Source organism: Pholis gunnellus (genome assembly GCF_910591455.1).
Source record: "Pholis gunnellus genome assembly, chromosome: 18".
Lineage (NCBI taxonomy): Eukaryota > Metazoa > Chordata > Actinopteri > Perciformes > Pholidae > Pholis > Pholis gunnellus.
This window is the reverse complement of record NC_136545.1, coordinates 5,192,822-5,216,744: the sequence shown is the minus strand read 5'-3', so window position 1 is coordinate 5,216,744 and position 23,923 is coordinate 5,192,822. Positions and strand designations below refer to the sequence as shown.

The 23,923-nt window shown below is 42.3% G+C and overlaps 2 protein-coding genes across 3 annotated transcripts; one reads left to right on the top strand and one right to left on the bottom strand.

Annotated features, from left to right (window-relative positions):
* Window positions 1-6,311: 6,311 nt before the first annotated feature.
* On the bottom strand, window positions 6,312-15,375 carry LOC306710783 (bromodomain-containing protein 3-like). 2 transcript variants are annotated; one of them, XM_079179470.1, is made up of 11 exons: window positions 15,335-15,375; window positions 13,757-14,100; window positions 12,778-12,915; window positions 12,560-12,704; window positions 10,894-11,018; window positions 10,499-10,792; window positions 10,283-10,411; window positions 10,016-10,180; window positions 9,180-9,286; window positions 8,824-9,098; window positions 6,312-7,746 (listed from the first exon to the last, which is right to left on the bottom strand). In XM_079179470.1, exons 2-11 carry the CDS (start codon window positions 13,949-13,951, stop codon window positions 7,643-7,645), a joined length of 1,677 nt encoding a protein of 558 aa, XP_079035596.1. In that variant the 5' UTR covers window positions 13,952-14,100; window positions 15,335-15,375; the 3' UTR covers window positions 6,312-7,642. The 2 variants fall into 2 exon arrangements, with proteins under 2 accessions (XP_079035596.1, XP_079035597.1); XM_079179471.1 differs by lacking the exon at window positions 15,335-15,375 and adding an exon at window positions 14,398-14,690.
* A 498-nt stretch (window positions 15,376-15,873) lies between these two features.
* wdr5 (WD repeat domain 5) lies at window positions 15,874-21,711 on the top strand. The gene is made up of 14 exons (XM_079179572.1): window positions 15,874-16,039; window positions 17,201-17,310; window positions 17,478-17,586; window positions 18,001-18,074; window positions 18,157-18,246; window positions 18,385-18,474; window positions 18,587-18,670; window positions 18,764-18,819; window positions 19,241-19,287; window positions 19,461-19,536; window positions 19,766-19,799; window positions 19,954-20,028; window positions 20,132-20,219; window positions 20,597-21,711. The coding sequence occupies exons 2-14, from the start codon at window positions 17,233-17,235 to the stop codon at window positions 20,695-20,697; spliced, it is 1,002 nt and encodes a 333-aa protein (XP_079035698.1). The 5' UTR covers window positions 15,874-16,039; window positions 17,201-17,232; the 3' UTR covers window positions 20,698-21,711.
* The last annotated feature ends 2,212 nt before the right edge of the window (window positions 21,712-23,923 follow it).

Genomic DNA, 23,923 nt, shown 5'->3' with positions numbered 1-23,923 from the left:
TTAAACAAACAAGATATATGGTGTTCATTTGTGAACTTCAGATCTGCTGGATTCTGTTTCCTTTGTTCAGAGCCAGCCTGTTTTCCCGTCTCCGGTCTTCATGCTAAGCTAAGCTAACCGACTGTTGGCTCCAGCTATATCTACAGACAGAGTGGTATCAATCTTCTCATTTAACTATCAGCCAGAAAGTGAACTTTTCTTGTTTGCGTAAAGGAATCTCTGGATGTACTGCAGGAACTTTTGAGTGTCTGTGAAAAGAGGAAATAAATAATTATTAAAATAATTAAGTTAGGAAGCCAAAATATCTCAGAATTAATACTTTTTTTTTTTTTTAATGTATAAACAGGAGTAAAATACTGAATGCCACTCATTCACACGATAGCAAACATTACTTTCTCTTTACATGATAAAGTAGTTTATATTTGGTCACTTTATTTCAGAAGCTCATACTCACCTCCAGCTCAGGTGGTGGAGTGAGATAAGAGCAGAGAACAATAGATGAAGGTTAGTAGGACGGACAAATACTCTTTGCATTTCTAAATAAGTGATGTTGCATAGATAAACAGTATGTAGCTAGTTTAAGTAATCTCATAGCAGCACGATGTTTCCTTTGTCTTTATATTACTATTTATTTTAGGTCACTTTCTTCACACGTCGGACACACACTCACATTTTTGTCCATGATGAGCACCAGTAACCACCAGTCAGATGAAGTGAGATTAATAATTTCACATTAGTTTAGATGATAACGTATTGTAATAATATATAGTTTTCACTCATTTATATTAAAAGCTCATACTTACCTTTTTCGTCCAGTGAAAGGAGGCAGCTCAGGTGGTAGAGGTAGTAGAAAAAGAAAGGTAATGATTAATAAGACACAATCTTTGAGTTTCAGAATAAGTTAAATTATATGTATAAATGTTCAGAAGCTGCACCTTTTTCGTCTGAAGAAAGAAACATTGTTAGTAAAACAAGTAATCTTTGTCCGGACACACCGGATCTAACAAATAACTGATTGTGCTTCATGACCTGCTCGACATCAATACTAAATACAGTGTGATCATTCACATTGAGTCTTTTTTGACTGTCAGCAGGATTATTACAGTTCTCAGCTCATGGCCAGACTACCTTTCTCATCGTGTTTACATAAGACTTGTGAATTGCGTGTTATTTTGGTTTCTGGTTTACATTTCTCTCTTTTGAAACTTTACATATCACTGATGATCAGCTCATGCATGATATATGGAGTGGAAAAATGCTCCATCTGAAATATTTACATCACAATAAGAAGCATGAAGGCAAATCAGACTTTAGTCCAGAGGGACATCTTCTTTGTTTTGTTACAAAAGTGAAACACTGATTTGAATACTTATGACTGTGGAGGAACTCATTACACTGAATAATAGCAGCTTCATGCAGACTGGACTCAATAGAAAGAAAACAAAGTGAAGAAGTACTCAGCATCAGAGTTTACAGACACGTCATCATACTCATAGTTCTTCACTTTGTTATGTGCTGTCTTTAACTTTCACCTAAACTTGAGGATACTTTTAGTCTACATGTTAATTATTAATATTCACTGAACATGTGCAGCACACACAGGACTATGGGGTTTACATGTTCATTTATATTGAGATACATTTTACTAACTCAACCTGATCTTAGTGCACTTGTTGAGGTCAGCATTTCCACTGCAGTGAACAACACACTAAATACAATAAGTATTTTGTTACATATATGGTTTTATGGAACAGAAATATGGGTAAACATAATAAGTTTAAAAAAAGAAAAATAAGAAATAAAACAAACAGTAAATAGTAAACTGTCAATGAACGAATTCTCATTCTCAATAACAAGAAGCATTAGTAATAAAAACAAGCTCGGCCTAAAATAGATTATTATAAACTGTTAAAAAGCACATTATAACCGAACCGTTGAATCTACACTATTGCAGAAAGAAAATATTGATATTGAACAGTTTCTGTTGCGCTTTCTGTTGTCCTTCTTCGTTGTAGTTCCACCATGGCAGACCTCCGTCAGTGACATTCTCCGTCGCATCATAACTACGTAGCTTAGTGAAAGTGGAGTCGGATTCTCTGAACACCACGGTTGTCTTTTCCTAACTCCTCATGAATTCTCCTTCACTTCTTTCCTTGACCCCATGACGTTTTAATAGAGGTCAAGGAAAAGTGGTTAGGAATAGACGTTAGGAGGTCATTTCTTTACTTTTCGACCGCAGCCTTGGTCTTTTCTTACGACGATAGAGTCGAAATGTCAGCTGGGAAAAAAGGCCTCCCACAATCCATATATTTGCATCCATATTAACGTGAAAGGAGTCGCTCGTAGTGACAGAAATATCACACTCTGCATTTCCGCTCCGTTTTTGGGCTCAAACAATTGTGAAAAACAGCACCCGGCTATTATTTGAAGTATCCTCTGCCATTTAGAGACATTGCGTTTCATTTCGTTCCCTTGTTTCCTTTCCCGGTCTCTCTCCTCTTCAATAGATTTCCCAATGTCAGCTCTTGTTAGTGAAATAATCAAAATTAGTCAATTAATCACTTAATCGTCGCTAAAATCAATATGCCACCTGTTTCTTGTTAAACCCCCTCCGTCACGTCTCATTACTTTCTCAACCCCCGTCATAATCGTCCCCTCTCACCTTCACATTTCCTCAGGGATGTAACACATTTGGCTAATTTATCTCCGGGCATAAAACTCTCGTCTCATGTTATGAGCTTCTTTTTGTACCTTTTTGTATTTTCATGTTTTTATTCATTTAAAGATTGCAAAGCTGGATTTATACATGAAGAGCGTGGACAAGTACAAGACGCATTAAGTCATCAATATGTACGGCTTAAGGAAGGATTCAAACGACCACTTCCAGGTCTTTACAGCTGGATATCGTGTCAGAGGCCTCTTCTTCCTCAGCTTTCTTCTTCGCTGCCCGGTTTGGGACTGACTCCCGCCCAAATATGTTACAACGGTGTAGAGACCATGATCGCTGCCGCCCATCGTTTCTATCCCAGAGGTCCAAGCCTCCAGTTCAAGAATACAAAGCCAACATTTTAAAACCAAAATCCTGTTTGGCACAGGCAGCGTTTCATTCACACCCAGGCAGAAAAGCCTTCCCCAGTGGTTGTGCAGCCATATACGGAACGACATGCAAGAGTGGATCGTGCATGACCCATATAGAGAGCCTGGAAGCAGAATTTTCAGTTAGAACCAATCAAGATGCCTGTTTGTGTTTCAATTTGGAGCTGTGAGACCCCTCCCTTGTCTCCTGCAGGTGTCTCACATCTGCTCGCTACGTGAGGACAGGACAGCCTGCCGAGGCCCGAGGCGGTTTTGCTTTCGTTTACGGTGACTGTGGATGTGGTCTGTCTTTCAGGAGTGCTGGCTGTGTAGTCCCAAATTCATCCTCGGGCTTCTGAGTCCCGGGGGGCCGGAGTCGCAATGACCAGCAGACCCGAAAGTCAACATGGAATTACCCGGAGATCAGTTTCAGCCTCGGTTACTGAGACTGCGGTCGTCATCTACAGAGAATGCACATGCAGTTTATGTGTGAATGCATAAACAGTCCCAACCTTAAGGAAGCATGCAAGCAGACAAATGTGACTTTGCAGGACACATTCTTACAAAACCGTCTTTGAGTTGGGCCCCGATGGCGCCATGAGATCACGTCACCTTTAGAGGCGTCCTGAAGAGCCCAACCAGCCTGAATGTCAGAGAGTCGGGGTTGTGGTTTGGTGGCCTGTAGCTGAATCCAGTAATACTGCTGAGTATAAGCTTATGGTCCTGCAGCTCCCACAAGCGAATATAAATGCACATGCAAAATGTATGGGAATGTGATGCAGTGCAGCGCTGCAAAACTACACACTCAGCAATCCCCTTGGATAAGTAATGGTTTTAAAATAGATTAACAAGCATCATAGATTTTGTTACCAATTGAGCATATATATATATTTTTTAAAGTCTCTTGATTTATCGAGAAAAGTATCGTCTAATTTGCATTTAAGATTCTTCACGTTAGCGCAACTTCCAAACAAAAGTGCATACATGTGCAGGTCACTCTACATACTTTGATTCAAACGGACTACCAGTTGGTGAAAAGGAAATGAAAACCGGAGATCCATTAATCAAATCGAACACACACACACACACACACACACACACACACACACACACACACAGTGTGGTGCGACATGACTGGAGGGTTGCATGCGTGTGTTCTTTTTAAGCAATCGGCTTCATGCGTTGTGAGCGATGGACAGAAGTGGCACGAATGACTTGTTGTCATTGGAGCTGCGGCATTGATCAATCACGCCCCCCCCTGAGGTTGTTGGTCGGTGCAGAGTGGCGTGTTGCGTGTGGCATGATGGGAGGAGTGCAGGTCACAAAGGGCACGTTCTCTCTCTGCGACATGCGCAGTGCAAGGCTAGACGGGGGGGGGGGGGGGGGGGCTTCAGGCCTCAGCAGTCCAGCGTGTCGTCTATCAATGGTAAAACAATTAAGACAAAGCAGTAAAAGTCCTGCATTCAAATTATGACCTCAAGTGAAGAGTGAGAGAGGCATTATCAGCACAAGTGCGTTGCTTTCCTAACTTTCCGCTAACGTTCGCAGTGCGTTGCTTTCCTAACGTTTATAGATTGTTCCGCAAATCTGAACCTGCCATGTAACCAGTAACATTACTCTGTCACGTAAATGTATTACGACAATGTTTTCCTCTGAAGTAGAAGTACACAGTAAGTCGGCGGCCATACAGCTGAATTGTATATTTCTAAGTGCTTTGGGGGCCTTTTGTAACTTATTTCAGGGTATGATGTGTTAGAGTAGAGTAACAGCATGTATTATAAACAGCATAATACATCTATAGCTGTTCTATTTGGGGGCCCCAGGTCCAGGTCGCTAACGGTTAATCAGACTGTATCACCGGTGTCTCTGACTTGGGTGTTTGAAGCAACAAAGGCATGGCAAGTGTATATTGCTCAGGACACAAGGAAGTGCAGTGTCCAGTGTTTTGTATGAGCGGTGCAAGCATCAACACTACAGACATATAGGGATAACAGATATCCCCATGAAACTTACCAAGTTGAATACTTAACATTAAGAGAAGTATATATATTTTTTAGAAGTTTTCTGAACATGTAGGTTTAAATATGCAAATGATGCATAATCTTATTACGTATGTGCTAATTTACATATATTTCCAGAATTGAAATCTGAGCAATGGATGAAGCCAGGTTCATAATTCATTTCATTTTGTTGACGTATTAAGAGTCAAAGGTTTATTATGATGAGAATTTTGGATCTCTTTTTATCATAAATCAGAAAATACTGTCAACAGCCATTTTGCCATGTTTTGATTGATAAAATGTTTTAGAGATCAGGCTATGAATGATGTATGACCTAAGCCCTCAGTGAAAACCGTCAGAATACACAGGAATGGGACGTTTGGTGTATGGAAGTGCAACTGAAGCGGAGATTTGTGGCTCAGAGTCTGAGAAAAAAACTCATTTTGAGTAAACGGCCTTTAAAGAAATGTTTTGTAAAATTCCATTCATTTCGCAAGACACTTTAGGTGAATATTAAACTAAAGACATCACCATGAAACTTTCCCCAGTTCATTACTTACATTGAGACAATTACATTTTCTGAAACTTTATGCTCAAATATGCAAGTGAGGCATTATCTAATGCTAACTACAGACACGAAGAGACAAAGTAGTAAAATGAACAGCTAAATGTGTATTTTGGAAGTTTTCTTTCCACTAGTCTGAAAAAGACGACATGTTATTGAAGCAAAATAGCCCATAATAAAAATAAAAACAACTTTTCACTCTTCACTTAATGAAAATCACTTCAAGCTATATTTTCTTATGAGTAGATTGACAAATAATATATAATAAATGCATAAATAATAATCCATCCCAACTGCAGTATTTTCTAAAATACAACAGTGAAACCATGAAAAGTTATCTTCATAAAGCTGAGGATGGTGCATGATGGCCATCTCCTGGCTGATTGACTGAACTGCAAGCTCCGTTTAGCCACAGATTTCCAGTTTACTCTTTATCTTCTCTCCGCCAACATGAGACAGTCCTTCAGTACCACGGTCCTCTCACACTCACACACAGACATACCTCCAGTACCACCAGAGCAGTTGGCAGGCCAGCTGAAAGTGGAGTCAATGTTTCAATCAGGAGGGCTTTCTGTCACTGTGGTGCAAACTGTGGACTAAAGAGCACGACGTTGAGGGCACTTTACACCGACCCTGTCAAACAAACACAAGGCCACTGTTGTGCTTTTACTTTTATTAACAAAATAGAAACAGGAGAGCTTAAGCAGACAGATGAAACATCAGCTTATCACAAGTAAATTCATATTAACAGCAACCAAATAAAAAAACATGGTTCGAAACAAGAACTTACATACGTGTTGTTTTTCTTTCATGCTGTGGTTCATTTGCAACAAATGGCATTCCTGCTGTGTGGGCTGTTTCTGTTTTTTGAACATGGTTTTTCCAGGCCTCAGTTAGTAGTTTTATTTTGTTCAAACGGAATACAAAATCTAATTGGCATGATTTCGGTAGCCATAATTGTAGTGTTTACAGGTTAAAGAAGACAGCACATCGCCATGCAACATACTGGCAGGGGACATAAATAACAGTGGACATGATCTTCACTTTGATGGATCACCGGACTCAAGTCTCTGCAAGTTGACTTTCATACCACGGCGCTAAGAAGCCTGGAGGGGAAGACACAGTTAAAGCACTGCATCATGGGGAACATATTCAATGGAAGTCATTTGTAGTAAATGGACTACGCCGTGCTAAACACCGGTGTGGCCCTTCACAAAGGTCACGCAGTGGTTTGTTTTAAACTGCTCTGCTTGGAACAATAATCACGGACGGCACCCATAAAGGTGAAAGTCAAACGACATTCATGAGGAGACTTGAAATAAATAAAACTAAACGTGTTAAAAGGTAGAAAATAAAATTGTTACGTGCATTTAGTGCTGAACAGTTAAAAATGTATGTAGTGGGAAAATGTTTCAATATTCATTTTCCAGTTTCTTCCACAACTGAAACAGACAAGTACATAATACATGTGTGGAGCTGTGAACCAAAATCCTTCTCCCCACCCTCTCCATGCTTTCTAATGAACAAGACTAAATGCATACCATATTGTCATCATAAAGATGAATACCCATGTCACAGTCTCAAACAGCAGCCTTCATAACTGCAGCGTGCTTGAGACTAAATATGTTTGTTCATAATCATGTCCTACAATAGAAACTTGCTTCTCTCGACTTGAAGAGCTGCTATTGAGAGCCGTCTCGTGCAAGAATTGGAGGTGGAGTAGAATATTTCAACGGTGTGTTTGAAAAAGGTGTGGGTAAAATGAATGACGGAGACAGGATATTAAACTCAGATGTTATGAAATGTGCCCCAGTGAATTTATAACATCTGATAAGAAACACCAGCGCCGGATATTACCATTTATTAAGGAGTGAGAAAGGCCACGCTGAATAAAAGGAAGTTTCCTTTTCCAAATATTTCAACATAAGACAAATAGAAAAATAGGGATGATTAACAGTTGTTTTGGTCACAAACAAAGAAATAAATAAAAACATTACAGCCGTCACGAGTCGCCGTTTTCTGAACTGGAGTCACTGGAGGTGCTGGTGGCCGAATCTGAAGAAGTGCTGCAGCTGACGTGATGAGACGCAGCATGACTGCCTTTCTCTGGATGGAGGGAAGTAAAGGAAGCACCATCACCAAATCAATTCTACAGATGCTGAGGGCATTTAAATGTTTTGTTGTCGTCGATGTTTTGTGAGCACATTCATTTCAAACAACGGTGCACTCAGTTGGAGTGCAGATCTCCGCCAGGTGTGTGTGCAACAACCACTGCTGTAATGATCGATTGAATGAATACAACTCACAATTGTCTCGGCAACTGTCTAGACAACAAAGGGCTGTAAGGTGTCGTGAAACACACTTAATTCAAACTCAAAAACAACGGGTGATGTATGCAGGCAATCGGATACAAGTCGTCGTATGAGATATTTCATACAGTCTCTCTAAACTCACCAAGCTGTCTGCTCGCATAGCAGCGGCTGAGTGGGGGCGATGTACTCAGCAGTGTGTGTACTGTGGGCTGAGTGGCAGCGATGTACTCTGCAGTGTGTGTACTGTGGGCTGAGTGGCGGCGATGTACTCAGCAGTGTGTGTACTGTGGGCTGAGTGGCTGTGATGTACTCAGCAGTGTGTACTGTGGGCTGAGTGGCAGCGATGTACTCTGCAGTGTGTGTACTGTGGGCTGAGTGGCTGTGATGTACTCAGCAGTGTGTACTGTGGGCTGAGTGGCAGCGATGTACTCTGCAGTGTGTGTACTGTGGGCTGAGTGGCTGTGATGTACTCAGCAGTATGTGTACTGTGGGCTGAGTGGCGGCGATGTACTCTGCGTCGATGTACTCAGCAGTGTGTGTACTGTGGGCTGAGTGGCTGTGATGTACTCAGCAGTGTGGGAACCAGTAATTATGTTAGCTGTTAGCCAAACAAAGCTTCCTAAACACAGGAGTCAGTGGTATAAAACGGGCAAAAAAAAAAAAAAAAGGTGTGAGTCACTGCAACAACGAAAGGTCCTTGAGCATGCAGCCATATCTGCCAACCCAAAAAACAATGTAGTTTGCTGCAGCAAAATACAAGATTGGACAGACACAGAGGTGCACACACACACACGTCACCGATCGTATGATCCTCCTGGCGGAGAGAATACTAATGATTTGAGGGAAGGTGGGAGGACGGCTTCCTACTTACTTTGACATTTCTTGAACTTCTTATACAGACAAGACTTCACGTATTGCTCCAGCTCACGCAGAGTGGACGGCTTCAGTAACTCGAAGTCGATCTCCATCTCTTCGGGGCTGGTGTCGTGCATTGAGGGCTCTCGTCTCTGAATGATGTGCACCACGCGGCCCAGCTTCAGGCCGGGCAACCGGTTAATGTCGAGGCTCAGCTGCTGCTTCTCGTCGTACGTCATCTGCAGAGTTTCATCATCTGAATCGCAGACGTTGCTTCCCAACCACGACCGCCTGGAATTCCAAGACAAAGGTCTCTACGTGGTAGTGACATACTTTGATAATAGAGTTCTTCAGTTCTGTGAAACATCCTACCTGGAGTTGTAATTTGCCCCGCCTTGATGCTGCCTGCGGTCGTCTTTCTGGTCCTTTTCTTTCATCTTCTTTGGTCTAAGCGCAGGGACTTCACAGTATGCAGAGAGCTGTTCGTGAACAGTTTGAAGCCGTGTCAACAAAAAACAAAAGACATTTGCTTTTTGTGGTACATGTGGTAGTATCAAAACAGTAAGTGAGAGGAAAAATAGCAACAGTAGGAAATCATGCCAGAGAGTAGTTTCTGTGTGCGAGCATGCTGGAGTGACATAAAGAGTAAAGATAAGGAAGTGTCATTGATCGATTTACTGTCTGCTGGGCCGAGTTCAGCTCAGCATGTGATCATTCAACAGTCAGAGAAGGAGAAAAAAATACAAGTCTTCTGATATACTTAATGCAGCTATTTCTCCCTGTTGTATATTTGAGAGCCAGAAAATAAATCTCAATGCACACCCAACGCTGCTTCCTGTATTGTGCATACTTTGTTAATATGATGCCATTGGGTTTATATACACAGCATGATGCCAGTTACATGTTGACAAACCTGACGCTGCAGGACACAAAACATAATGTCTGCTCCAGAAAACTCGGTCATCTCATCTCATGTGGAAGTGAAGAAAAAGTCCTGCTGACTTGAGATGTGGTGAAATTTGAACTTCTATAAAAGCTATATTTTCATTGCATTTTTCTTTACAGGTAGAATAGATGCTATGCCAGCATTTGTAAGTAAAGGCAACACTTTAGATAATTAAACTAGAGGTCAATGAATCTATCAGGAAACCAGAGGCGTCGCAAAGCCAAGAGGAACTCTGGAGTTAGAGACGTGTGCAGAAGCCCACCTGTTCTTGAACCTCAGCAAGTCGGGTGGGTGTGTCCCGCTCGTCCGCTAAGTCTGATTTGTCGGCGTTGTAGGAGCCGTTCCTGCTAAAGCCCGCTCTCTTGGCTGGCGACGGCAACTCCACCGGCTCGTCCGGTATGTTTGCGAACATCTTCTCGAACACACCCTGAAGCAAACGCATGCACAGTGACGAAAGGAGGATCGAGTGAAATCCTAAAACAAAAACAGCAAAACCTTTTTTTTTTTTTTTTGTCAATTCAAAGAGCACCTGAAGCTTTATGGCCTTAGTGACAACATCATGATGCGGCGGGTTGTATTTGTAGCAATTGGAAAAAATCAGCCTGACGTCTCCAGCGAAGCCTTGTGCGTCCTGGTACTCTCCTCCATCCATCTTTTTCTGGAAATGGAAAAAAAGTCATCAAGACAACAACCGTCATGCCCGTGAGATGAACCATGAAGGGCACGCACTTGCACTTGCTCGTACCTTCACAGTGCTCAGATCCATGGGGTATTTGATGATGAGGTGGTAGTCGTGGAGCTGCAGAGCTTCAGCGTCGACGGGCTTGTAGAACGGCCAGGCGTAGGACAGGTATTTCTTGGACAGCATTTCCTTCAGGATATCGTTGCAAATCGTGAGCTGTTCGGGTTCTTGTTCCGGCAGCTCCTTCCCTCGGCCCGCGCTTTCACGTCTCCTCTTGCTTCCTGACGAATCGCTCAAACTGGTTACGGCCGCCGTGGCGGGATCAGCGGCGGCGTCCACCTTCTGCTTCAGCCCTTTCTTCTCCAATGAAACACAAAAACACACACCACAATAAGAGAAAACTCTCCTCGTGATCTGCGATTCCAAACGAATAGGAAGAGACGTAAACGGCAACTCACTTTTGTGGCGGTCTGTGACGGGTGCTTGGGCACCGAGGATGAGCTGGAGGGCGTGTTGCTGAGGCTCGGCTGAGTTGTGGGCGTCGTAGCTGAAGGACATTTGGTCACGGCTCCGTTCTGCCGACCTGCAGACGTGGATCAAACACAAACACAGGGCATTTTCAGTGATGATGTAGCTGGTATGAAAGACAGGGCATCGCAGCATACACTAATACATCCCCTTGTATTGTATCTGTTTTGGGGAGCTCTGGTGGATAGACTAGTGGTACATTATGAGCAAAAGGAAAATAAGAGAATGTCAAAATCAAAAACGTTTCACTTTTCCTCTCATTTTCCAATGTGTGTTTTCAATGACTGGAAAATTGGTCTTCCAATTTTGTTTTCCAGGACGCGTGGGAACCCTGACAAACTCAAATAAAATAGAAAAACCCCAGTAAAATATACATCTTAGTCGAAGTAGTAATATTTTATAATATCAGGTTTCAAGGTGCATCGTGTTGTAACAGGATTTAGTTTTTTCTGGCCAAAAGAAGCAGCGACAAACATCCAGTGTGTGTGTTCAATCTAAGCTAAGATTGATCGAAGACGACACAGCTTTCCGTGTCGCTGTGCGCAGGTTGTTATTTCCACTCTGATTTCTGAAAAAGCGCGCACACACACACACACACACACACACACACACACACACACACACACACACACACACACACACACACACACACACACACACACACACACACACACACACACACACACACACACACGTTGTTCTCAGTGGCCGTCGGTCTGTACGCTCCAACATGTACACGTAAACGATTTAAGAAACACCCAAAATTACCGCGCTAATAGCCGTATACATTTCCAGAGTGCAATATCATTTAGGTGGAATGAGAAAAACAACACTTTGGAAGAAATTCCAATTTGTGTGACTGCAAAGTTCAACCTCACTAAAAGGACCCACAGGGTACAGAGTATATAGTTAGAGAGCAGAGACATTTCAAAACAGACAAAAAGAAGAAGAAGAGGGGCAGAGGCTCCCTGATGCTGCACAGTGCTGGCTGAACCGTCGAGAGACTTTAGGGCGCCGCTGATTCATGCAGGCCCAAATATAAAGCTTCCACACACACAACAAGGCATGCCAAGATAAACTACAGCAGTGACATCACCATGTTTTGCGTTAAAAAAAAAGAAGTGAAATACTGAGGGATGAATTAAGGAAACATATTTGAAGGGAGATCTGGATGTAACCTTTTGATTGCATTTAATAGAACACAACATTAAAACTGAAAGCAGGACGCCTCGCTTGCCTCTCCGCTGCCCCGGCCTGGCACCTAATTGCCATGTCAATGAAATCATAACTATATACTAATGATGGTTTTTATAATTATGGCCTATATAATTAGTATTATTATATGACAACATGTAATTATATTATTGTTGTTAGCATATCGCTGATGGATATATTTATTTACACTTCCACTACATCTTTTGTCTTTCTGCCACACATCTCATAGACTACTCACACGTATGCTGTTGCCTCTTATGCACGCACACACACACACACAAAAAATATGTTTGTAATGAAACCAAATGTAAGGAAAGTGGCCTGAAGCAGTGTTGCCTGTTCATACCACACACTGTACATCCGATGGGTTCGTGCGCGTACCTTCATTACCGGGGGGGCTACTTTTCTTGCCCTTCCCCTTGGCGGCGTGAGGAAGAAGCTCCACTTCCCTCGGCTGCATCTGGGCAACTTTTTGCAAGAAAACCTTTTCCACGGCGAGCGCCATCAGCACAATGTCATCTGTGGGCTGGAGGACAGTTTTCTTAGTTTTCATGTGAGGCGAACCGCCGCATTGCATTCCCCGTCACGGAGCTCCTCACCTTGTTGTATATGTAGCAGTTGGTGAACATGGTGTTGAAGTCTTGCATACATTCACCGGCGCTCACGTAGTAGTCGTTCTCCAGTCGTTTCTTGATGGTTCCCAGGTCCATGGGAGACGTTATGATCGTATGATAATCCTGATTGAGGAAAAAAAAAGAGTCAACGACTAACGTTAATAACACCCAATGTTTAATAAACTAGAATTCTTCTTTAACGAGGTATCCAGCCATAAGAGATAGTTTTGGGTTTTATTTGTCCATAATTTAATTAGTAGTCATTCTATAATTGGAGCAAATACTTAAAAGTATTAAGTCATTAATTAAGTACTGACTAGCACGTAAAGACAGGTATGAAAACACAGTTATACAAGTTTAAGGTTATTTCTGAAGATTCTTAAGGTTATTCGTTATGTTATATTTAGAAGCAGTTTTACTTCAGGGAAAGAAAAGAGGAAAGCAGACTCTCTCCAGCGCGACGAGACAATCACGTGTGTGACGGTTACACAGTGGGATTCCATGTGTGCACAAAATGTACCGAGTTCAGGCATCAGTAGGCAAGAGGCTACTTTAATTTGGTTGTGAATAACATCGTTTTTTTTGTTTATTAGACCCTGAAAAAAAGTATTTCGTAGCAAATATACAGCTGCCTTTATCAGGGATGACTATCACGATTGTAGTTAGTACAACACCATATAGTGAAGTTGTGTTGTTTTACCTCAGGATTTATTTTCTGATGTGTTGTTGACTTTTAAATTTAGGGCAGGTGGTGAGCTACATAAAAAATGTCTAATAAGTACTTAATGTTAACAATCCGTCCAATTGTCATTAAAATACATTAGAATACATAAATAATTAATTGATATAAATGTCTTTTTTTACTAACAACAAGCACTACACACTGCAATGTGTTGTGGTGCATTCTGGACTGAAAGCATCTATAGAAGCTAGAAGAACATTGAAATCACTTTAAACTACTCACTGGCAGCCCAAGAGCGACTGCATTAACCGGCTGGTGAAAAGGCCAGGAGAACTGGTGCCGCCACAGGGACTTCATCACTACACTCTGCATGTAATGCAGCTGGTTGGTCCTCCGGACGGGCCCGTTGGGGTTGGTGACCTCGGGGGGCGGAGGGTTCACAAACCGCGGGGGGTCCGGGCGAGCGTCTGCCGACATGGCTGGGACCGGTCTCCCCGACAGAACGCGACCTCTGCTGGTTTGTGTTATCTCCCGTGAATCCCGCAGCTTTCGTCCGTCAGCTCATCAAAGGCTCCGAGGGAACGCCGGCTCGCTTCATTCATAGTTTTCATAACACACGATGTGATCTGCCGACATGAAAACAGAGAGGTCAGAGGTCATCACTATGGTTCAGAAATATATACAAAACAAGCCGCTACTACTGCTAATGTGTGATGTAACTACGGTTGATCTTCTATCAAATGGGGATGGCTTCTCAAAAAAATACAAAAATGGCTCAGTCGAATACACAATCTTGCAAACACGTGAAGTCTAGATTTGCACAACAGACTCCAAAGTTAAGTTAAAGCTGGCAACTCTGAGTACCACTTGGTACGTAGCATAAGACATCATTGCAGTTGCAAAGATGTTTATGAAGAGCTCACGTGAATGAGTCTGTCTGGTGATTCAGTTATCAGCTGCATGTTGTTCAACTGCTGCCATAGATTCAGGAGTTTTGGTGCACATTGTGTATAGGCCAAGGAGGGCCTAGAGGAGTGTGTGTTCCACTTGTTCATTGTTATTTTATTGTTAAACTGTGGCTTTCCCTTATCATAGTATAAACTGTGATTCTGGGCTGTTTTATCGTCACTTTTGCACGTGGCAAGGAGGTCAAAGGTCATCAAGGTGGTGATTTTCAAAGGAACGACGAGATGTTTAACAAGGTTTAAGAGGGGTTAGACAGTGACGCGCTAAAGGTAAGTACGGTAAAGTGTAACATTATAGCATTAAATAAAGGTTACTGGCTTTAACATGTAAACACTGATTTGTAACTCGACAAACAGCAAAAAGAAGAGCTTGACAGTTGTTGTTTTTAAGTGTAATAAACAGAGCGCCATACCAGCTACAGGACAAGCCTGTGATGTGCTGTTAGCTGTACTTCAGCTAGCTAGCAGGAGAAACTAAACGTGCACCGTGTCATCACAAGTCGCCGTTACAAAATAATGAATAGTCGTTCGAATAAAGTCTTATATAGCCTCCTCGGGAATTTGGCATACACGAAGTCAAGTCCGAGAGTCGTGCTTTGCTGTGAGGAGGTTTACGTTTCAGCTCGCAGCTTTAACACGGAGCCTTAGAGGCGCTACCTTTCGAGCTAATGTTACCTGTTATCCTCACACAACGGCAACTTAAACTGTCTCGCGAGGGGGCGGGGGGGTCGCGGACAAAAAACTAACATTTAGATAACTACAGGAGTTTTTACTAACTCCTTTTCTTAGCAAGGCACGTTGAAACGAGAGTTTAGGGACACCACGCACACAAGAAAACAGACTTTAGAGAGCACCGTTTGACCAACTTTGAAACTTTGTGACCGAAACAACAAACCTGAAGCCAGGAACGTGCGCTCCTCCCCAGACAGCTTCACTGGCGGATTGTAAACCAAAGGTCCACACCGCCACCTACTGTGCTGGAGTGTGTTGGGCCATGTTAGTATATTATTATGTCACAAAGGGACGTCCACGTTTCAGGCTAACGTTATATCCTTTGACAAATATCCTTGACAACATTTTATTATACTGCCATCAGCTTTTAAATAACATTATCAAACTTTATCTGCCCTGAGGTAAATTAGTCAAATGTTGATGTAATGACTCCCACTAATTGAGCCCAATACATAATGGTCTCAAGAAAAACAACATATGCAGGACATACAATCCACAAACCTACACTCTATCACTTTCGATTTATTTGTAAAAGTGCACTTTCAAACAAAATAAAACATCAAAATGATCAGGGTCACCTGGAACACCACTACTAAAACTCACAAGTAATGAAATAGGTACATTTGCCTTTGACACTTATTGTCCCTCATTGGCCTCCGTTACTTCTGAGAGTGACACGCATGCGCAGAGACGCACCAGCACACCACATTCCCCGCTTCTCCCCTGGCTTCTCGTCGCAGGCGAGCACCCAGCAGCCAGCCTATTGATTAACGCGTCCTCCATGGTCGTCCGAGTAAAAAAATACTAATTTCTCCCTCCAATCTTCACGAGGAGTAGCAATCTGACCGCGAAGCTGCATCGAATCCCCGTGAGTATCCGCTTACGACTGAATACTCACCGTTTGAATGGAGGGCCCCTCCGTGGCAGCTCAACCAATTTGTCAACAGCGTTAATGCTTCGCGAGCAGACTGCTAGCATGTTGGGACTCACATTAGCTCTCATGTTAAACCAGTGGATTCAACATTGACTTGTTGTCCATCTCTGTCTGGGCTTCAAATCGTAACCGTGTAAATGCTCAATATTCAGCATGACGACAGCTACTGTCACAGCTGAACTAACCAACGAAAGGGTTCCGTGTCGCCCTTTGTTTAATATTTCTTATTTTGGCTTTTGTCGCATTTAAACACGAATAAACTTGAACGTTTTAGTAATTGATACCAACTAGCCACACGTATAGTCTTAGCTAAATGTATTACATGTTTCTATTCAGTCCCTTTTAACCGTAACTAGCCAGATGACGGTAGCTAGCTAACTGCTAGCTGAAATAGCTAATTTTTTTTACATAACGCTAGCTATTTTAAAGTAGAAAGCAGCCACACAGGTCATGTCTGTTTAACGACTAAATACTAAGAATAAAGGCATCTTTTAACGGCCGATCTAATGGCTGCGTTTGTATTGAGTTAACGTTACAGTATCAAACACCCGTTGTCTCCCCTCCATATGAAATATCTACCATAGTTTACATTAAAAGCATACATATCGGGTGGATCGCGTCATTTATAAACTGTACAGTTAAACTCGCTTGAAGTGAATTATCTATGTATCCACTGTAGAAATCAGTCCTTTAATCATCATGAAGACCAACCAATGCAATCATTGTTGTGCATGTTCTAATTTACTACCATTCACTAATTAATACTCTAATGTCAATGCTCTAATGTCAATACTTTAATACTCTAATGTTAATACTCTAATGTCAATACTTTAATACTCTGTCAATACTCTAATGTTAATACTCAAATGTTAATACTTTAATACTCGAATGTTAATACTCTTAATGTTAATACTCTTAATGTTAGTACTCTAATGTTAATACTCTAATCATAAAGTGTGTGCTGAGGACACTGATGGCTGTCTGCTTACAACGCAGACGTCTGTTTCACGGCTACGTTCACATTGGTTGTCTGTGAATGCGACAGAGCTCAGACTCCTACAGGATTTCATTATTAAACTCAATATCTGTCTCCAGGAGCGTGTTCAGTAGATGCTCATTTCCTCACCATGGCAACGGAAGATAAGAAACCAGAGACCGACACGAAGCCTCCCGTCGTCCCATCAGCGTCTGCCAGTCAAAGCAAGGTCTGGGTCCCTTAAATATCTGCAACTACAGCACTTCACTTATTGGTTAATTGTGGGAATGGTGAGAACATTTGTGGGGGAAACGTAGGTTTTTCTTTGTCATTTTTCGATGAATGAATGTCTGCCTGTTTGTCGCACGTTTCTAAACGTCATGTTCTCATTCACAGTCTGCGCCCGGCAAGCCCAACTACAGCCTGAAGTTCACACTAGCGGGCCACACTAAAGCCGTCTCCTCCGTCAAATTCAGTCCCAGCGGAGAATGGCTCGCCAGCTCGTGTGAGTTCCTTTAGTTTCCAAAACCTCATGTGGGGCCACAGAAAGTTAGGGCTGCAATTCAAATTATTTCCCATTATCATTTAATCTGCTAGCTATTTTCTTGTTTAAGCGTTTCGTCCATTAATAGTTAAAAAAATATTGTGAAAAAATGACTTACGCTTTCTCATGTCTTCATCACCGCATGCTTACTGGAAGCAGAGGGTGGTGATGATTATTTCTGCTTAAAGAATGCCTGAAGAAAAAAAAAGTTGCAGATCAATCTACTAAACATTGCCGCTCTACTGTAAATCCTATTTGAAGATATTTTCTCATTTGCCTTTTATCATAAATATGTTGTGAAAAGAGTAGTGAGCTTGTGTTCACGGAGGCTGCAGCAACACTCACTGAATGCATCTTTTGTTTTTGTCTGTACAGCTGCCGATAAACTCATCAAAATCTGGGGCGCATACGACGGCAAGTTTGAGAAAACCATATCCGGACACAAACTGGTGAGTAAACAGATCCTCACCTTTTTACGCCGTGGTCGTATTATCTACGTGTGTTCCTAATCAACGCCCCGTGGACCTGCAGGGTATCTCTGACGTGGCCTGGTCCTCCGACTCCAACCTCCTGGTGTCCGCATCCGACGACAAAACCCTGAAGATCTGGGACGTCAGCTCGGTAAGAGAGCGCTCAATGAAACGCTCTGATCCACTGAGCAGAACAATCCCATCACGTTCCAGTGGTCGCCCAACACCGGGTGTGACTTCAGCAAATGAGAACGTGACATTTCTCTCTCTTTGCTTCTCTTTCTTCTAGGGGAAATGCTTAAAAACTCTAAAAGGTCACAGCAACTACGTCTTCTGCTGCAACTTCAACCCCCAGTCCAATCTCATCGTGTCCGGATCGGTGAGTACAGAGCTCCGGGCACAGAAGAAGCAGTCAGTGGGAATGATGTTCCGCTAAAGCACTGGACTTTAAGCATCTCCTCAACATGTCTGTGGTTTTTATTTGCTTCCAGTTTGATGAGAGCGTACGGATATGGGACGTGAAGACCGGCAAGTGTTTGAAAACATTGCCGGCTCATTCTGACCCAGTCTCAGCTGTAAGTTCTTATTTTTTTACAATGATATTAATATTCGAGGACGTTAGTAAGATAAACACGGTAGCAGATAACGTGATCTGTCTCGTTCTACAGGTTCACTTCAACAGAGACGGCTCCCTGATCGTGTCCAGCAGCTACGACGGACTCTGGTGAGAACAAAGCTCGTCTGCATCACACTACTCGTGCGGCAGGGCGGATCTTTAAAAGGGGAAGAGGAAAATGTATAACTGTGGTCGTCATTCGGGGGAAGTTTAAGACAAAATAGGTTTAATAATAATAAATCATGCAAGTATGAACATTACCTGCTTTGACAGTTAGTTTTATTTAATAAAGGTGATTTATTTGGAGTCTAACACCGGCTTGAAAACACGTAGGATGGGTGCTGAGTTATGAAGACTGAATATTTTAGCAAAACTAATTAAATAACTCGTATTCTTTATTATATTCAATCTATAGGAATATTTGCTCATAGCATTGTTAACATTGTTTTAAAATAGTGATGCTATGCTTCTGTTTTATTCATTGTATACCCGTTAAAGCCTAATTCCTATGTTTGGTTTATGTTCCCAGCCGGATCTGGGACACGGCATCGGGGCAGTGTTTAAAGACGCTCATCGGTAAGCTCAGCCTTCATGTGCGGGGCTATGACGGCCCTTTATCACAGGGGAAATAAATATTTATTTTGAGGTGACGAGTGACTGTTTGAATTGAGGCCTCGTAACACGTGTGTGATATTATCGTGTGCTGTATTTTGTGCTGACTCTGCTCCCGTTGTTGTTGTTTGTGTCAGACGACGACAACCCCCCCGTGTCGTTTGTGAAGTTCTCCCCCAACGGGAAGTACATCCTGGCGGCCACGCTGGACAAGTGAGTGTCAGCGCGCTGCTTTGTGTTAGAGGCCGGCGTTCATGTTGTTCAGGGTTGTCACCAGCAGAGGGCGGCGCAGCGCTACGATAGGCTTCCCTCAGCTACAGGTTTACAGAAACCGACTGTACATGGAAGTAATGAGATGAAGACTTATTGGCTTTATAGTCACATTGTTGTAGCTAAAGCTAGCCGCTCTAACGTTAGCTCTGCTGTATTTGTGTCTACTCAGCACGCTGAAGCTGTGGGACTACAGCAAAGGAAAGGTGAGCAACTATTCACTCAGGTTGATTTATGTTCTTTCACGTTTAAGCTTCCTTTTATTTTTTTTACTTTGAAAACAAATTAAGTTGCTGATAAATGTAGGTTTGTCCACGTGAAGCAGAAAATGTACTTATTGTTTTTTTTTTTACATTTCAGTGCTTGAAAACGTACACCGGCCACAAAAACGAGAAGTACTGCATATTCGCGAACTTCTCCGTCACCGGCGGAAAGGTTAGACCTGTGTTATTCCTTCATGTTCCTGGTGAACACTGTTCCTGCTATTTAACGCCTCACCGGCACACTTTATACTCATTTCTACCTCGTTCTCTTTCAGTGGATCGTGTCCGGCTCCGAGGACAACATGGTTTATATCTGGAACCTGCAGACGAAGGAGATCGTGCAGAAACTCCAGGGCCACACAGGTACAGGAGAGGCCCCGGGTCTTAACTTTTTAAAGGGGACAGTTCACCCCCAAATTAAAAATACATAGGTCTATAGCTCCTACATGAAGGTGCTCACAACAAGCTCTGTGGATTATCTTTGGGAACCGGGTCTTGATTTCTTAAAGGGACATTGCTGCAGAGTTTTTTTTTTAACGTTTTTTTTTTGGCACTCGGAGCACAGAGAAGGCAGACATCTCTATGGCAGAGATTTTGGGGTGAACTGTCCCTTTACGTGTTAATAGGCTCAATATCAGACACTTTGTCCTGATGCATTGTCAGCTGTTTTTCACTCAGATCTTTGTGGCTGAGTGCAATACGTTTATAAAACTCTCCCTCCCGTCTCTTACTCTTTCCAGACGTCGTCATTTCGACCGCCTGCCACCCGACAGAGAACATCATCGCGTCCGCGGCTTTAGAAAACGACAAAACCATCAAGCTATGGAGAAGCGACTGCTAAGCCCCCTTTTTCTTTTTGGATCTTTTGGGCCATTCATAACGAGTTTTTCTTCTGTTTTGTTGTAAGAAAAGAGGACTTTTTTTGTTTCCGAACAGAGAGCTCCTGCGGGCCGCAGAGGGCTTTCAGGTGATGAAATTCAACGAGGAGAATCAAATGAGGTCATCGACCACAAACCGTATCGGCTGAAAACCCCACAAAGCCACATCTGAGATATTCCATGCGTCCGTAACGTGTGCCAGATTTAGTTTCTTCCACCAGGAAGTTGGAGACTTTTTTATTTTTATTATACAACAATGTTGATGCTCTGTTCTGGTGCTTCAGTATTTCTGACACTGCGTTAACCCCCCCGACGTCACGGCTCCGTACCAACTCGCGTGCATTTCTGGTCTCTCACGATAAACGTAAAGCTTATTTGGCCTTTCTATGATTCGTTTGTGTTTTGCCTTTTTTTTTTTTGTTTGTCTGAGTAACTGAGTAGTGATTTCAAGGAGAAGTGACTTTGACATCAAGTATTAAAAAGAAAAGACTTTAAGGATCCTATGGCTGTTATTTATCATTCAAGGCAGCACTATCAGTTTTTTTTTGTCTTGATATTTAATTGCCAGATCTCAAATGTGCACCGCGTGCTGTAACAAGATATATTCAGTGTTTGTAAGTCCTTTAAGGGCAACAAACCAGGATTTAACGTACGAAAATGTGATGGCACAGAAATAGTTTGACATTTACAACAAAAAAGTCCCCCCCATGTCTAAATTGAACAGTTTAGGAAAGTGACCAAATGCAGCTGTTTAGTCCTCGAGCATCTGTACATATGACGTTGCCGTATTGTGATTTGATTATTTCAGCTGTCTTTGTTCTCCTCTGCTTGATTAGCTCCCTCTGTAGTTCTGCACATGAAGCCAGCAGCATCTGTTCTCCGTAGTTAACCTGGATTTATTATTTTTTTTTTTGGTGGAATACATGTTTTGACATTTGACAGCTATAACCTGCGACTTAATAAACCCAGTTTTTGTACGTTTCACGTGAACGAGTCGTGAGTTTAAAAGTTTACATCGCACACAATCAACCGGCATCAGCCAAGCTCATTGAGTTTTTTAATAACTTTATTTCTGTCCATGAAAGATAAGAACATCGGAGAACAACCCACAAAGAACAGAAGACAACAATTCCATCTCCTTAAAAAACAAATGGACAAAAATAGAATTAAAGAGGACATTCCCCGTCTCGCAGCGACGGGCTGAAAATGGCGAAGTAAAGGCGAAACAGTTTCCTCACACCTTCAACTTTCAATCTGAAAATCGCCTCGTGGAATAAGCTTTTCCACAATGTACGCGACAGCCCGCAGAAGAAAAGGGAGAGAACACAAGCAAAGAGATAAAATTACCTTTGTACAAAAATAGATCATTTTCCAAGTGTTTGTTTTTTTTGTCCTTTTTTTCTTAAACATTTTACCATCGATGCAACAAAGAAAGCAGTGATTGTGTCACAAGCCCAGCTTTTCCTGATTATTACACTTTTTGAACATACAATTGCCAAGCAACACACATTTGGGAGGGTTTAAAGTCTTTTTTTCTCTTTCACGGTTTTATTGAGGTCCCATAAACGGCTGAGAAGCTGGTTCTTTTTTGTAGCTTTAGAGCTGCTGCGGTTCTGCTGGTGGACCAGGGTTTGATAAAGTCACGGTCTGAAAGCAACAAAAACAACTTGTAGTAACTTGAGTCGTGGAACGTTTTGGTCTGACAGACTCGTCTTCCTCTTTCGATGTCGGACATACTGAAAAGAACAGATCTGTCGATATAGATTTATAAATATATACACATTTACATATTAACAAAATAGAGCTTTGTGTTATAAAGCGTTCATGGAGGTGATCCTTTCTGTATGGGGGGGGCTGAGCTCGCACGTCGTCCACTTTATGGCTTAAGAGACCTGCGCTCGGCCAATCACAGTAAAGTAAACACGGGGGGGGGGGGGGGGGGGGGTGGCGAGACGAGACATCGGACCTAAATCTGCTTTCCTTGATTCTAATCGTTCCTCTAAAAAAACAAAACAGCAAATCTAGCCCAGAATAATACTAACATTGTAAAACGTGTGAGCAAATTCAGATTCTTTCTGTTTGAACAGAATATAAATAGTGTAAACTGAGCTCAGACCTGGACGAATCGTGGTAATCAACACTGAATTTATTGCTTCTCCTCAGTTTTGCTGAGCAAAGTGATGACAGCTGACGCAGCGGGGACAAAGTGCCGTCTTCTTGTCGGAGTAAATACTTCAAGTAACGTCGCAGCGCCGCTGCTCCTCCACCAGAGGGCGCTCGCGCCTCTTAAATGGCCACCGCGTGCCCTCCAGTCCAGACTGAATGTGAATGTTGTCCTGCTTGCAGCGAGTGAACGGCATCTGACCCGGCTCTCTGCTTTATTCTAAGTGGGGAAATTGATCACTGGGATCAGCTTTACAGAGGGGGATTAACATCTGTAAAGCTGCCCACCCCCCTTTAGTGGAGGCCCTGCTGTGAAACTGGACCCCGATCACGTGGTCATGGTATCATTGGAGTCTTGGTGCTATGGAGCCCTGATGGTGCCACCGGAGTTTTTCCACCTTTTCAGATTCTAATTATCATACATTAATATGTGGATACAATTCTTTAACAGCGCGATAATGAAATACGCTCTGAGGGCGGATCAGACGCCGCCAGCCGGCCAATAGAAGCGCCTGTTGCTGCTCTGTGGTGGGACTTCATTTCATACTTGAATGTCGCTTTTATGTGAAAGCAAACGCACAATGGAAACTTTAAATGTTCACACTGAAGATGTGGAATATTCTAAAAAAATCATTTTAGGATTCTATTTCAAAATTGAATCAGTAATCAATGATTAGCAGAATAAAAACATATTTTACATTTAGTTTTTGTAATGCATGATTGAAATTCATATCTAATTAACGTTTAGTTAAATGTATTAAAATACGTAAATTGGTTATAATTAAAGACTGAAAAAGTGATGATTGAAGTGTCATTCTCGAGGCTCCATACACCAAAGACCGTTAACCATTTCAGTTCATCACAGGATGATGAAGACGCGGCGCTCACGTTCTTTCAGGTCCAGGTAGTGTCGAGGTGCTCATCAAAGCGTGTCGAATGAGCAGAAAATACTTCATCTAATCATCTTTTGGGCCTTTTTCTAATGTCGTACTTGGCAATAGCTACTATTTACCACGTCCTTAAACT

Coding starts and splice junctions, on each gene's coding strand:
- LOC306710783 (XM_079179470.1), bottom strand. CDS start 13,951: ATGTCGGCAGACGCTCGCCCGGACCCCCCGCGGTTTGTGAACCCTCCG. Junction 9,099..9,179: donor GGGGCAAATTACAACTCCAG/GTAGGATGTTTC, acceptor TTGGAATTCCAG/GCGGTCGTGGTTGGGAAGCA. Junction 7,747..8,823: donor GAAGTTCAAGAAATGTCAAA/GTAAGTAGGAAG, acceptor CCCTCCATCCAG/AGAAAGGCAGTCATGCTGCG.
- wdr5 (XM_079179572.1), top strand. CDS start 17,233: ATGGCAACGGAAGATAAGAAACCAGAGACCGACACGAAGCCTCCCGTC. Junction 19,800..19,953: donor GGGACTACAGCAAAGGAAAG/GTGAGCAACTAT, acceptor TTTACATTTCAG/TGCTTGAAAACGTACACCGG. Junction 20,220..20,596: donor GAAACTCCAGGGCCACACAG/GTACAGGAGAGG, acceptor TACTCTTTCCAG/ACGTCGTCATTTCGACCGCC.